Source organism: Sceloporus occidentalis, unplaced genomic scaffold, assembly GCF_023333645.1.
Source record: "Sceloporus occidentalis isolate IW3139 unplaced genomic scaffold, rSceOcc1.0.p SCAF_164, whole genome shotgun sequence".
Classification (NCBI taxonomy): domain Eukaryota; kingdom Metazoa; phylum Chordata; class Lepidosauria; order Squamata; family Phrynosomatidae; genus Sceloporus; species Sceloporus occidentalis.
In genome coordinates this window covers 1,685,016-1,701,462 of record NW_028317144.1, presented here as the reverse complement: position 1 = coordinate 1,701,462, position 16,447 = coordinate 1,685,016, and the positions used below count along the sequence as shown (strand labels likewise).

General features: G+C 37.1%; 1 protein-coding gene across 1 annotated transcript in view; it reads right to left on the bottom strand.

The window, feature by feature from the left end:
• Positions 1 to 16,447, bottom strand: part of LRCH1 (leucine rich repeats and calponin homology domain containing 1) — an 82,050-nt gene that overhangs the window by 27,401 nt on the left and 38,202 nt on the right. Inside the window, exons 2-9 of the mRNA XM_089501133.1 lie at positions 15,705 to 15,849; positions 13,501 to 13,627; positions 8,167 to 8,272; positions 7,013 to 7,149; positions 5,793 to 5,923; positions 4,532 to 4,616; positions 1,206 to 1,314; positions 746 to 843 (exon numbers count right to left, since the gene is read on the bottom strand). Of these exons, the coding sequence (XP_089357259.1) occupies positions 746 to 843; positions 1,206 to 1,314; positions 4,532 to 4,616; positions 5,793 to 5,923; positions 7,013 to 7,149; positions 8,167 to 8,272; positions 13,501 to 13,627; positions 15,705 to 15,849 (938 nt within the window). The remainder of the gene's footprint in view (positions 1 to 745; positions 844 to 1,205; positions 1,315 to 4,531; positions 4,617 to 5,792; positions 5,924 to 7,012; positions 7,150 to 8,166; positions 8,273 to 13,500; positions 13,628 to 15,704; positions 15,850 to 16,447) is intronic.

The window sequence follows — 16,447 nt, the reverse complement described above, 5'->3', positions numbered from 1 at the left end:
GAGGCTTAAGCACCACATTTGTGTCTGGAAAGTAGTAAGAGCAACTAAGGATATAAGAACTACTAGTTACACATTTCCAAGAATTTTGAATCTACATTGTCTTAACTGGGGAGTTTCTAAATGAGCTGACACAGGCTATGAACCTAACACATTAACAACCATACAGTAAATTATTTGCAAAGTCCTGTGCATACTTTGGACCGATAGCTATTGACATCACTACACACAGTCTGCTGAACAAATGCAAATGCTGGATGTATAATATATATATATATATATATATACGTAACCAAAGAAAAATGGGCACTCACGGGTCTTTGTAGTAAAGTGCATTAAACACTAGTTTATTTCAATCAGCACGGCCAACGTTTCGGACCACCTCAGGTCCTTTCTCAAGAATAAATAAATAAATAAAAATGGGCTGCTCAGTCTTAAATGCCCGAGCCAATTTTTTGTCCCAGTCCGGGCCTGGGTGTACCTGAGTTCCAGTTTATTTTATACTGGAAACCAGCTTAGCTGGCCAGTTCTTTGTTAGTCAGGGAAGACTGCTTTATAGCAAGCCTCCTAAATAGGAGCAGGTTTTTCTTTGTGTGTTTGTTCGATTTGGTTCAATAAAAGCCTGGAAACATATCGGGTCTCCTACTGTCCCCGCAGCACTAAAAGTGTCCTAACAGGTACCTTACTACAATATATCAATATATATATACACACACACACACACATACACTACATTAATATAACTCACAAATTCATTGTCAATGGCATCTATGTTCTTGTTGCATTGGCAGATTGAGTTCTCCAGATCTCCAGTGAAATTACGGAGAGGACTGTGATGAGGTCCTACTAGGACAGTAAAAGAATTTTGTAAGCAAACAATAAACATGGTGCGGTGTAAAGACAAGAATATCAATAATATTCTGAGATAAATTATCCTGCAATAATAAACCGGACATCCATTAATTTCCACATCTACAGAAAGAGATGCCCGTGATTGCTTTGATGCTACCCCTTCTTTTCCCCAAGCCCGGTCATCTTGCACTCCCATCTACCCATAATTTGCTCCCTTCTTATCTTTAGTCACGATATTTCAATCCAGCTTGTTGCAAATATATTTAGTTCCATCCCGGCACTTTGCAAATTCAAATTCCTTGAAACATTATTGGTATTTGCTGCTATTTCTGTATAAAATGTTTTTGTCTCCTTACCATTTGGAGGGCTATTAAAATGCTGGTCTAAGTCTTCTTTGGTAAGATTTTCTTCTTCCAGGATATCAGACATTGGCACACTAGGACTGGCAGAGTCTTCATCACAGGGCTGTGAGAGACATAATTTAACCATTTGTATATACAAAACAATATAAGCCCAAAATAAAACTGTTTCTATTCAATATTTTTACTTTATATTACAATAGTATGGGGTCACATAAAAGAAAGATTCAAAGAACTTTTATCACCATAGCTACAAACAAAATGGTTCAGTCAACAGATATATTCCATTGGTTGCTATGGTGATATTTGAAAAGATTTGCTTCTTGTAAAAAAATGACATCCAATAACTGGTTTGTTAACATCAAACATTTCTATACACAACAGATTATATTTTTGCTGGTAGCTAACTGGGCCTTGACTGAAGTCTTTGCTGAATAATGTTTTCAGTGCTTTTCAAGGACAGACTAGGTGAACAGATAAGTGACATAAGGACTGTCCCACTCACCCATTAGAGCCTTTTCAATTGTAAGAACCATTAAAATTCATATAAAGAAAGAATAAACAGAATTCCCAAATTATGAGTCCATTGCACCAATATTTTCTGTACAATGCGACCCACCTTCCAGATGATTGGTGACACTGCAGGTTTGGAACAAAAGGGAAGCCTTGCAGTCTAGATTACTGCGTAACGGACAAAAGGAACAATACACAACACAGATGTATATTATTCAGCAGGTGTACTCAATATGACATCCATGATGCTTTCAAAGAATTCTACAGTTACGTGCATCATTATATTTGCTTTGATGCTTAATGGTCCTATATGGAGCCAATAAGTAAACACACAGGGGTTATAGGAAGTCCACCTGCACTTTAATCTCCCGGGATAGAGAGATTAAAGAGTTTGTTTGTTCCAAAGATGCAGTACTCATGTTTTTGTTCCTCATTTACAAACAGCAAGTTTTGGCAACCTTGAAGCTCCATCTGTTGTGAAAATCTAAATTTTTCAGCCTGCAAATAGCTGACTAAGATTGTGGGAGCTGTTACAACTGGCTCATTTACACTATAGAGCCTGTGCCGAGCTGCAGATATGAGGTTTTATCCTGGTGCCCCTATCAAAGATAGTGCCTGTGGAGTGAGCGGTTGGGATGCTGCTCTGGGTCAAGCCTATCGTAGTGCCCAAGATAAACACATCCCTGTATAGAGCATCAGCAATGATATTAAGAGGAACAATTTTAACATTAACACACATTAAGACATGCTGGTGCAGAAGAAGAGGGCCTTTTGAATAGGGTTAATTTGCAATCCACCAGGAGGAGTAAATCAGCTGCTAGGTATCGGCCCAGGGAACGTGCTGCTTCCTGGTACCCGGCCTGCCACTGTGGAAGGAATCAATATGAAAATGCCTTCCTTCCACGTTTCCCAGTGTTTCCACATACTAGTTTTCAAACAGATAGCTTCTAATGACTCGCGCTACTCAGGTGTTTTGTGTCGCTTACTGAATTGCAAATGTTGGTTGGCAAAAATAGATTTTTTTTTATCTTTCCATACTACATTCCAAAGCAATGGTTGTCCACCAGTAGAGGTATGTTAGAAATGTTACAAGAGATGTATTTTGTTAAATACCAAAACTGGGGGATATTTTGAAAAACAGAGACTTCTACAGAAGCATCAGAATTCTTAATTTTAGCCGTAAACCTTAGTCTGTCCAGCCCTGTCATCCAGATGTTTCCTAAGAGGGATGAAGTGTCATTGCATCACAGGTAAAATCCTCGGTCTCATATCCTGCAGCTGTACATTTATTTTTAGGCATCCAAGATGAAGAGGCGCAAACTGACCAAAAGATGGCAAAAGCTGTATATAACTGAACCATTCCCCAGACTGAATACTCTACAAAGTAACTGTGTTTATTTTTCCCTCATATGTTCTATACATTAGGACTGAAACACTAATGAATATACACACACAACTTTATTATCAATGTATGCATTATCACGTGGTCCCATGTACACATTATTCTCCAAGATCGCCATTCATTTGGCAGGCTGATATGATTGCGTCATGATCATGTCACAAAGCCAACAAGCCTATTTGTGTAAACATTGTTAATGCAATATACTTTTGTGTCCAATATGGTATCATTCAGTGGTGTATTTATGGGTCTCTGGCCTAAGCAAAGCCCATGACGCCCCCTAGGGACCTACCTCATCCATCTAGAGAGTCTGAATTAGAAATGTAAAGTTTCCTGAAATTTTGAAGCCATGGGTTCCCCCGAAATAAATTTAAAAAAAAGATTTGGGAAAATGGAGTGGAGTAGTTGTACGAATTGAAAATCATTTTGCTGGCCTGTGAACATGAAATGCAGTGTATATAAAGGCATTATGCTAGAAATACAGCTTTTTCAGTAAATAATAAACTACATTTGCTTTTTAAAAAATTATTTTTTGTTACAAATGGAACAAGGTCTGTATATTTTAAGAACACTTCAACAATACACGAGAACAAGATGTTGGTCTCACTATTCCACTGAGAGGAGGAAAAGAAAAAACAACTTACTGACCAGACTCAGACTTTAGGTAAACATTACACTGTGATGTCCCCCAACTAGCCCATTGAGAGTTGTTGCTCTTAGGAGGCCAATCACTTAGTTGGCCTAGGCCATGATACCCCACAGCCATTACTGTTTAGTTCTAACCTACTGCCCCTTTTACATGCTACCATTTCATAGGGAACACCATCTTTCATCTCACAAGAGTTATGCACCCTTCTTTTTTTTTTTTTTATTAACAAACCTTTTTGTCTCAGCTTCATGCTTTACTAATTAACGTTCAGTTCTTTTAAGTAGCATTTAAATGTTATAAATAACATGATTTTGCTTCAAACTTTAAAAAATGGAGGCTGATACTCTCAAGAGCTAGATCTAAAAAAATGCTGGGCCAATAATAAAATAATAAAATATTGTTTGCCTAAATACATAAAATAAATATAGTCCAGGACATGGAAAACCTACAGCGCTTATCTCTTTGTGTAACTATACCCTCACATAACCTAGACAGAAAGCTTGGGCTCCCTCTTGTATTTGGTGTTGGCATTGTACAGAACCGATGTATGCGTTCACAGTTTTTACATATCATTTATCACGCGCCAGGAAATTCTGTAGGCAATTAACAATAAAATTAATATTGACAATATTTAAATCTGACCAAAACATTAGCATATGTCACGACAAGGGGAAGAGGGTCCTGCTCTTGCAAGTTTTCAATATATCAGGTGCTTTATAAAAAAGAAAAAAAAGAAAAAGGTAATTGAGACAATATAGTTACCTCTATTGCCGATAAACGCTTCTCCCCACTGTCACTGCCAACACCAGAGTCTGAATCCTTTTTTATTGGAAATATGTCTTCAATGCTGTTGCACCAAAATAAAACAAAGTTAATAATACATTTATAAAGCATACAAAACTGCCCTAAAAATAGCTACAACCTACAATTTAAAGGAAACCACCTTCGAGATCATCAGGCCAATGACTTGTACACAACCCTTGCTACCGTCAAACCATCCTTTTCCTTGTACATAACCCTCGCTACCGTCAAACCATCCTTTTCCTTGTACATAACCCTCACTAACATCAAACCACCCTTTTATTTCTACTTTCCAATGTTTTAACACCACTATAGATTCTGTATGGTATCTAAAAGTCTATTGAATTCCAACACTCCATATAAGAAAAGCCAGGCAATCCTGCCCATTCAACCACCTTCAGACACCACCATAGTTTAGGCTACAATACAACGTCTTCTATCCTGCCATTGCGCTAAGTTACAGGTACTGTCACCCAGGGATTCAGAGAAAGTGAAAGATACATTTTTGAAGTATAACGAATGACTAGAAACGTTAGCATCGATTTTGCTGGCTTTTTGAACACAACAAAGGAAGTAACATCGAAATCTCAGTTTCTATACCGGTTTTAATTTTCTAAACATTATTAAATCAATTTTAGCTATTGTTGTTCAACAATTAACATGACTAAAGACCACCGAAGGTCAAGGAAAAAAATAAGAATGTGAAGCCCATATGCAGATTAAAAATATTTGAAAAAAAGAAAAAACTTCCTGCATCGTACACACACATTTGTTGCGAGACGTTTTGAATGTTGTCCCTTTAATCTCTACTACTTCTGACACCTCATATAAAATGCCTTATGAAGTTGGTGGAAGGCATAATAGATCATGCTAATACTATTGTAAACTGCTTCTAAGTTAAGGCAGGGCATCTTTAAAGCAATGGTATTGAGTGTTGAGGTATCCGACATTGAGTACCTATTCACAACCCTATAAAATCACATTACCACACAACAAACAACACTGAAGGTATATTTTCAGGAATATAAAAGTACATTAGCTCTTTAATGGCACACACTGTGGAAGAATTATGCATGGACAGATAGATGTCCGGAATTAATAATGAAAACATTGTTGTTTTACTTCAACCTGCCATGCAACTAAACTATTTTGTGACTTTCGTGTCACCTTTGCTAAACAGAGCACATTTTTATTTCGAAGTGCAGACACTTAACCAGCTCACCTTTCTTCGACGTGTTGCTGCAGAATTGGTCTTTCAATAGAATGAAGATAAAAAGGATCACCAGTCTTTTCCATCTGACAAGCTTGTATACTTAAATATTTGAATATGTGTACTTTGCCCTTAATACAAATCTATTAAAAAAAAAAAGATTAAAAAAAGATTGAAACCCCATCTTTGCCAACATCCCTTCATATTTTCTAGAGACCACATCCACCCCTTACCTATTACCCAATGTTGAGTGTATTTTAATAATAATATTTTTAAGGGGTTTAGGGGTAGTGAAGTTTTTTACATTTTTTTTATTTTTTTTTGTACAGTTACGGATACAAGTGCAATACGCATCAGATTAGAATATGTGATGCAGCAAAAAGATGGCAGCTCCTACATAAAATAACGATTTGGGTGTCCACATTCACCATTCTTGTCAGGACGCATATAGATTTTGCATGTTGCCGAGTACCATATGGAAAGTGCTATCCTATTGATGGTTTATACATCCCATATACTACAGGTAATGCTTTATGTGTCGTTGAGCAAAAAATTTAATGTTTGCAAAATCTCTCATTGAGCAAATAAAGGAGGACTTTGTTGATAAAGATATATATATATATATATATATATATTTATTTTATCCTTCTTTGACATCCTTTAAGTCAATATGGTCTAGAGATCATAATTAGTGGGCCTACATTTTTTTCTGAACATTTCTATAAACTGTAAGTTACTTTATTATAACAAAAGAAGCTCTTGTAATTCAGTGGGAAGTGGAGCTTTATTTAAACATTGTATTACTGTGAGTGAATAATAAGAAAAGCTATTCTTAGGGATTCCAACAGATGAACCCCTGCTGTATATAAAGCAGGATTATTATGAAAAGGTAATTGTAAAATACAAGCAGGATTTCAATTGCCACATTCTCCTCCAATGTGGCATTAACTCACGTCGTTTGTACTATTCACCCAACAGGATTTCAGGATGCTAATTATACTAGCCACATTGGGCCCATACTTTTTTTCCCATTCACGATTAAATTAGCTTCAGCCCTATGTGTAACTAGTCCCAGAAGACGGAGAAGTCCAAGTGGCCTACTCTAGAAAGTACCAAAGTATGCAATACTTGAAATATATGTGTGTCCTGGAAAACATGGCTCACATGCCCACCTTTGGAGAGTATAAATTAAGGGTTACACGTGAATGCTTAGATTAAAGGGTGAGACTCACCTGTGCAGGTGGAGACTGGAGAGGGTTGTTTTCAAGTACTAATGCTTGTAATTGCACCATCTTTCTAAAACAAAGTGGTAGAACCAATACTTTATTGCAGGAAAAATCAAATCTCACCAAGGGAAGATCTACAATTTCTGAATAAAAATATAAAAAAAAAAAGAATTCATCAGTTAGTGTCCACTGACCGAACCCAGCTACTTATCCTGCAATCCAATGAGATGTTTGTAATGGAGATGGACATGCAGCATGTGCTAGAAGTAATTACTAGGGTTTGCGCCAGGTCAATCACAATACATTTTATTGCTATACCGCCCATGCTAAATGACACTACAGCTTTTCAAAAGTGGTTTCCATTGTGACTTCAGTCAGTATTTGGTGTGTATGGAATCTGTACTTATTCTAAAGTAAATAAAATGGATACCGGAAAAAACTGTTTAGTCTAAAACATCTTTTCTATAATTTAAAATATCTTAACACTTTTTTCATTAATACAGTGAAATAGCAAATGACATGGGGAGAAAAAAAATAGAATTTATTTCTGGATTGAATGCAAAAATTGTTTTCTTTATACCCTTTTGTAAGCTTCAGTCATTATACCTTAGTTTTCTCATAAAATCATATTTGTTTCTTTGCCTTGAAAGATAAAATTATTCAGAAAAATACAAATTTGCCAACTTGATTTATGTTTTTTAAATGTTTAATCTTTTGTTTAAAATATTTGGTCAAGATGTAAACAATATAAACATCACTGATTTTATTCACAATAAAAATAAATAATAAAATATATATATATATATATATACACATATATATATATTTTTATATATATATATATATATATATATATATATACACACACAAACATATATACACACACACACACAACATTTAGATATTTTCTATTTAAAGGGTAAATTAGACATGAATAGGGATTGAGTCATCTATCTAACCAGGCTCATCAATCATTAAATGGGATTTTAGAGGGGGACAAACTTCTCATGTTATTAAATCTCTTTCATATATTCCATCTACCAGCTTTGCTGAAAGACACTTGTTGTGACTCACAGCTATGCTACCTATCTCACCTGTTTTAAAGCATTTGCATGATCTTGTTTGCTAATCATGATGTTCTATTTACATTAAACTCTTACCTTGAGGTAGGACCTTTAAGTAATTTCTTCTAACATTTAAATCTCTAAGGGACTTCAAAAGACCTATCTGTTGTGGCAAAGATGTGATTTCATTACAACTGATATCCTGCAAGAAACAAAATTAGTAAATTAATTTCACACACACACAAAAAATGTTTAAGGCTTTCTTTAATCTGTTCAGGGACAGATAAAATGACCTGAACTCCATTTAACCACAATGGGTTTTTTTTCATATATATATATATATATATATATATATTATATATATATATATATATATATATATATATATATATATATATGACATTTTCCAACAAGGTTGAACACATCTTAACACCAGTCTTAAAAACTAGTGACTATTATACAATAGGATAGCCTAATGCTGTGATATCTGAAGGTAAAACGTATCACTTAACCCATTCTTCCCCTAAAATCAGGATTTCCTTATCTGCCATTTTTGTAGGATACGTGTACATTTCCCATGTTGCCAACACACGAACTGTCAGACAGAACTTTACACGTGGTGGACAGCAAAATATGAAATGTCTATACGTCCTGTAAAAAAATGGCCGGAGTCTCCAAGTGAAGCACTGCTTCCCGAGCCACTCTCCCATTTCTCTGGTGCAGGGGAGTGGTGTTTAACCATAACCACTGCAATGTAGTTTGTATCTATTTATCTAGTTTTTGAAAGTAAAACAGCTCAGAGAATACTTCCTTTGGAAAACTAGATAAATAGGATTTGGACCTCACACAAATCACCCTACTTTTTAACCACAATTTTTATTTTAAGACATTCATTTATGTTATACATATGCCTCTGAAGAAGGCATCGGACGAAACGTGTTAGGTTATCTGCAATCAGTGCGTACAAACCTGAATTAAAAAACCTCAAAACTTTATTTTATAACATATATCCTTTAAACGTATTTCTGATGCTGATCTACACACGATTATTTTAGCTATGCCCACTACCCAATTTCGCCATCACTCCAGACCCATTTAATGGTATTTGGGGCTAGTTCTGCCCTTGGCCATGGCTAATCCCACCCCTTGCAGAAATAACCACACCCATCACATGCCTAGCCCTACCTACTGCAAAGCCACTCCCCCAGAAGACAAAAAGCCCTGGGAAGTTCCCAGCTATGCCAATACAGCAACCATGAAATTACCTTTGTCATCCTCATTAGGCTGCCAGAACCAATCCACTTCCCCCTTATGGGAGTAGTTTATTTAGTTGAAAGCAACATCGCCAATGTACTGCATTTAACACTCTACAAGATTATAGGAATGTTAATGGGGTCTGTAGCCAAAATGTTCCAGCTGCCTGAACGCTAATATAAAACAGGATGCTAATGCTTGCTTCTCCCACACACGATACTAAATAACTGTGTTGTGCAATGCATTATTAAACAGAGATTATACAGCTATATTTTTTGACACATGTAAAACTTTATGGAGGTACATATAGAAGGCTTGACAGGAGTGCAGATACATTAATCACATGTATTGGTTTTTGAGGGGGCTTGAAAGCTTTGGGGTCATTTGGCATTGCACTTACTTGCCTCAGCATTTCCTGTAAGGAACACAACAAATTGCATCCCCCAGCCTGCTAAAAAACCGCCAGTCACATTACCTCATAAAATATTGGGACCGTAACTGCAGTTGTCACAAATTATGCGACCTAAACTCCTCCACGCAGGAGGGCCTCTTGCGGACCCACTTTGAATACTTTTACAAGGGAAGTCTAATCGACAAATAACAGCGGCAACAGTCAGAAAGAATTGTCAAAATAAATCCAAGGATCCTTACTTACTCTGTATATCATGTGCTCGTGTTATCTGGTACACTACTGAGCTGCACACACAATTACTACATTTGACAACTGTGAGTTATGCACTGAAGTCTATCTTCCCTTGAGCAATAATCTTTTTTTATTCAGAGGTATATTTTCCAGCTCAGACTAGAGGCCTAACTAGTGTGCCCTTTATCAAATTTCCCCTTTTTCCATATTCACTCAATGAAAATTATATTAAAATCTTATCAACCATAAATCAGGTTTTTTCAAGTGAGTTTCCCTGTTTCTATTCAGTTTTTAACGCACATTACACACATATTATATATTGCACACAAAGTGCCCTTGACTAATATTGGCATCCTTGGTAAATATGAGCAAATAAGGCCGTGAAAATTTGTCTTTATTGTTTCTTCACAAAAAAAATGCTCTGCTCTCATGGATATCAAACAACTGCAAACACAACACAGGTTTATCCAACAAAAAAGTGAAATATATGTATGCAATAATTATTGGCACACTTTTAGTCCATACTTTGTGCTACCTCCCTTTGTCATGATAACAGCTCTGAGTCTTCTCCTATAATATCTGCTGAGGTTGGAGAATACATGGCAAGGGATCTGAGACTATTCCTCTATTCAGAATCTCTACAGAGCCTTAAAATTTTGAACTTGAACCTGAAGGACTCTCCTCTTCAGTTTAATCATAGGTTTGTGATACAGTTTAAACATGTATGTTTTGGATCATTGTCCTGCTGGAAGATCAAACTACGGCCTATTTTCAGCTTTCTGGCAGAGGCAGTCGGGTGTTCATTTAATATCTGTTGATATTTGATAGGATACATGGCATCATGGAACAAAATGCCCAGGTCCCCTGGCAGAAAAACATTAAAGAGCCACCAATATATTTAACCATTGGCATAAGGTACATTTCAATATGGCTACCTTTTTGTGTGCCCCAAACCCACCTCTGGTGTTTATTGGCAAAAAGTTCTATTTGGTTTCACCTGATCATGGAACCCAATCCCATTTAAAGTTCCAACAGTGTCTGGAAAACTGAAGACGGCTAGGTTTGTTTTTGGATGAGAGTAGAGGCTTTTTTCCAACTTGTTGTGATGTAAGTGATGTTGGCTTGTAGGTTTGGAGACTTTCTGACCCCAACATGCAACCAACTTCTGCAATTCTCCAGCTGTGATCCTTGGAGATTTTTCTCTCGAACCATCCTCTTCCCAGTGGGTTGAGACAATATAGACACATGTCCCCTTCCAGGTGGATTCATAACAACATTTCCAGTGGACTGGAACTTCTTAATTATTGCCCCAATGGAAGAAATTGTCATTTTCAATGCTTTTGCTATTTTCTTATAGTCACTTTCCATTTTGTGAAGCTCAACAACCTTTTGCCGCACATCACAGCTATATTCCTTGGTCTTACCCATTGTAATGAATGACTATGGGATTTTGGCCTATGTGTTACCCAATATTTATACCCCTCTGAAACAGGAAGTCGTAGTTGAATGATTTCCTTCCCTAGTCACCTAGGTGTACTAAAAATTGTAAAGTATCAATGGGAATATACTTAAAATATATTCCTCTCACATGAATTCATATGGGTACCAATAATTGTGCCACACGTATATTTATATGGATAAACCTGTCTTGTGTTTGCAAATGTTTGATATCCATGAGAGTATTGTTGTTTGTCTTTTTAAGAAAAGATCAAAAGGTTAAACAAAGACAATTTTTCACAGCATTTTTTGCTCATACTTACCAAGGGTGCCACATATACATATATATATATATATATATATATATATATATATATAAATTGTCATTTTCAATGCTTTTGCTATTTTCTTATAGTCACTTTCCATTTTGTGAAGCTCAACAACCTTTTGCCGCACATCACAGCTATATTCCTTGGTCTTACCCATTGTAATGAATGACTATGGGATTTTGGCCTATGTGTTACCCAATATTTATACCCCTCTGAAACAGGAAGTCGTAGTTGAATGATTTCCTTCCCTAGTCACCTAGGTGCACTAAAAATTGTAAAGTATCAATGGGAATATACTTAAAATATATTCCTCTCACATGAATATGCTGCTTTCGATACTGTTGATCACCACCTTCTTCTAGACTCACTTGCTTCTATAGGCATTCGAGATACAGCTCTCTCCTGGATCTCCTCATATCTGTCTAACCGTTCCTTCTCTGTCAACTTCTCTGGCAAGACATCATCGCCCCTTCCACTTTCGGTTGGTGTTCCCCAAGGTTCAGTCCTTGGCCCTCTGCTGTTCTCTCTTTATACTTCATCTCTTGGCAAACTAATCAACTCATTTGGCCTCCAGTATCACCTATATGCAGATGATACCCAAATCTACCTGTCTTCTCCTGATCTCTCTCCATCTCTCCTGTCCCATATTACCAATTGCTTGTCTGTTATTTCTTCATGGATGTCACAACACTACCTGAAACTTAATCTTTCTAAAACTGAACTCATTATCTTCCCTCCCTCCATCTCCACTCCACTACCTGAATTCTCTATCACCATTAACAACACGACTATCTCTCCTACTAACCAGGCCCGATGCCTTGGGGTCATCCTTGACTCAAACCTCTCCTTCATCCCTCACATTCAGTCCCTCGCCAGATCCTGCCGCTTGCACCTAAAAAACATCTATCGTATCCGCCCATTCCTCACCCAAGAATCCACAAAAACCCTGGTTCATTCCCTTATCATTTCCCGTCTTGACTACTGCAACACTCTTCTGGTTGGCACTCCACTGTCTCGACTCTCTCCTCTACAGTCTATCCTTAATGCGGCTGCTAGGCTCATCCTCCTTGCACGTCGCTCCTCTTCTGCTTCCCCCCTCTGTGAAACCCTCCACTGGCTCCCAATTACCTTTAGAATTAAATTTAAGATCCTGGTACTGACATATAAGGCCATCCATAATACCGCTCCTCCGTACATTTCTGACCTCATTAGCAAATACTCTCCTACTCGATCCCTACGTTCCTCCCATGGGCTAAGGCTCTCCTCCTCACTCATCACCTCTTCCTTTTCCCATCTACAAGATTTCACTCGAGCTGCCCCATATCTCTGGAATCTTCTCCCAAGGAACCTTCAGCATTCTCCCTCCCTCCCAACATTCAAGAAACATCTAAAAACCCACTTCTTCAGAGAAGCATACCATCTTAGCTGCTAGAACTTCCCACAATACCTCTCACCCTTTCTCTATGCCTTATGTTTGTCACCCCATTTCCCTCTAGATTGTAAGCTTGCGAGCAGGGCTCTCTCCACCAAATGTATCGGTTTGTCTTAGTCTGTCAATTCTTGTCTTGTCATATCCCTTGAATTTATGTATTGTATTAAGCGCTGCGTAAACTGTTGGCGCTATATAAATAAAGGATAATAATAATAATAATAATAATATTATACACACACGCACACACACACACACCTCCCACACATCAGCATGGGGTCCTAACAACCCCAAAATAAATGCATGCAGGGATAGGAATACTGAAACCATTGACATACCAGTTCCGTTAGATGCTGTAGCTGACCTATTTCCTCCGGCAGGGAACCAAGTTTATTATTACTTGCAATTAGAACTTTTAGAGGAAGACCACATAGGCAGGCAGGCAAAGAGGAGAGTTGATTTCGACTGCAACAAAGAAGAAAACAATAGCATTCAAAGCCAAGCTATAATTTTCTTAAGTGATTCAAAGAGGCTTTAAAAGGGAGCTGCAAACTCCCTTATGTTTTTATGTTGTCAGAAAGTGTGGTTGAATCATGTCCAAGAGAACAAGAGGCCTGAGCAAAAAGCTAATTTCGCAGCCAGATCTCAGTATACAAAAATGAATGTGTGGGAGGAAGAACAAACCTACGTAAGAGTGAAAAATAGAGTGGGGCTGCGTGAGCTGCTCAGGTTTTTTTTTTTTTTAATAGCTCAGTACTCACTGAAAAGCATAAAAAACATAAGGGGTCTTGAATAGTAAATCGTATTAACTTTTAACTCAATTTTTTAAAGCATATTAACTTTAAGCATATTTATTTATCTATCTTGGTAGCTCCACTGATGTGTAATTTGAACGTATTTTACTTCCTCACAGGGCAACCATCCTGGGGTACAATCATTAAAACTGTAAGGCGCCCGGCTGTCCTGGGGTGCGCACTCTTTGGGCTTTGGGGAGACAAGATATGATGATAAGAAACACATACACCAATTAGAAGTAGCCCTCACTGGCAGAGATGTCCCCAAAATTAAATGTCTGCTCCGGGGAACGTGCAGACATGATGGACATGAGCAGCTGCTGGTGCGGCAGCAAGGTAATGGAAAAAGCCTCAGAAAAGTAGAATGAATTTTCAAACGATTTATTACAATTTCTGCCAAATAGGTTGTCTGTGTCATCTTTGTCCACAGCTTGTCAGTGCCATCTATGCCCCCAAACAGCTTGGCTGCACCATCTGTGCCCCCAAACAGTTTTTCTTGGTAATTATTGTCCCCAAGCAGCTGGCCTGTGCCATCTTTGCCCCCAAGCAGCTGGCCTGTGCCATCTTTGCCCCCACGCTTCTGGCCTGTGCCATCTTTGCCCCCAAGCAGCTAGTCAGAAATTTGGTATAAGGCTGCACCAGATAGAAGGAGATATCCACTATCAATGTCCTCTCACGTTCAGAAATATACGTCTGATGTTAGCGCTAGTTCACAGTAAAGAAAGAGCAGGGTTACCTATCTTAAGGTACAGTTAAAATAGTTTTAATAAAACACTTCAACAGTTTACAAATACTATTAAAAAATAGCTTTCAAAGCAGCACTACGTTCCACCTCCTGTCAATCCACAGCTTGTCGGTGTCCCCAAGCAGCTTGCCTTTCAATCTGTGCCCCCAAACAGCTTGCTTCTACCATCTTTGGTCCCCAAACAGCTTGTCAGTGCCCCAAATTTGATTTTATATTTCTATTTAAAATGGAATACACGCATATATTTGCATACAGCAAAATTGCACCAAATGTGCATTGCTATTAGGATTTTTTTTATGCAAAGAAAATACCTTCGTCATCCTAAGCATTTAAAGTTCAAGGATAAATATGACCAAATAAGGAGATACATTATTTTTAAAAAGAATCCTAATTTAAAAATCATTACAGAAATATAATCAAAAGAAAAAAAGACATCAAAATGCTCACTATTCCTTCTTTTAAAGTTATTCATCTATCTTGCTAGAAGCTGGTTCTGGCAGCCTTGAAGCCATATATGTACAAAGGAGGCAAGTTTGTGGCAGGCGTACAACAGATTTTCTATAGAGAAGTGTTATCGTCCTACAAGGGAGAGTGCTCATTGATAAAATCAAGCTGGATGGAGAAAAGTGGTTAGCACCACTAAACAAATGAGAAAAGGTAAGTATACTGTATGTTAACTATTCTATAAATATTCCATCATTATAATGCCAAGTTTAAACCTGCAAGCTAAGAGGTCAAATCATGACAATATATTCTAGCCTAGAATAATAACGTGGTTTGTGTCTATCATAATTGGTAGCAACACCAGGTGTAATCATCCACTTGTTAAAAACTCAACTAAAATGGAACTAAAATTCAACCTGCTCTCTGCCTAATTTAAATCAACCTAAAAGTTTGTTGTTTATCAGAGAGAGGAGGAAAGGGATTTTGATTCACAACTTGCCAATATTGTACACCATGTCATGCAATCATTTTTGAATATTTAAATTTGTGAAAAACATACCTTATATTCAAGTATGTCAGCACTTGTAAATTTATTAAAGCATCGGGAAGAATTTTGATACAGTTCTGATATAAGTTTAGTGCTTCCAATGAAACAAACTGCAACACTTCCACTGGAACTTCGGTCAGTCTGTTCCTTGAAAAATCTGTAAAAAAAAAAATCCAAACATCACATGAGTCCAACTATCATGATTACGTTATTATTGTGTATGAATCTTAACAAAATAACATTGTATCATTCAACTATACATCAATGAGACATCTTTAACAACGTTTAACTAGAAAATATTTAATAACATTTGATCACAAGTTGTGCGTATATGTATAATATATTATTATTATTGCACTGTACACATCTAGGTGTAGGATCTGCAGAATTTCTAGCGCATGTACAAATTTGAGAAATGGAAGTCTGATTTATGCTTATATAACAATATTTGCTTGGTCAAATGGAAGGGATTTCGACATATTTTGAAACAAGTGATAAAAAGTTCCATGTATAGGAAAGCCTTTATTGTAATCTAGAAAATTCTGAAAAATAAGATAGACTGTAAGATGGAAAGCTATTACAAATCAAAACAATCTCAAAGCTCAGAGGTATAAAATAAGAGAAGCCGGATGAAGAAATAGTCTTCGTGTGTGTCCTCGTGAGAACTGCTTTGAAAGTGGAAAGTGAAGTACGACAAGGTTAAGTAATTATCAAGGTTAGAGTCAGACACCTAAGAGCGTATAGTTTTCTAATTC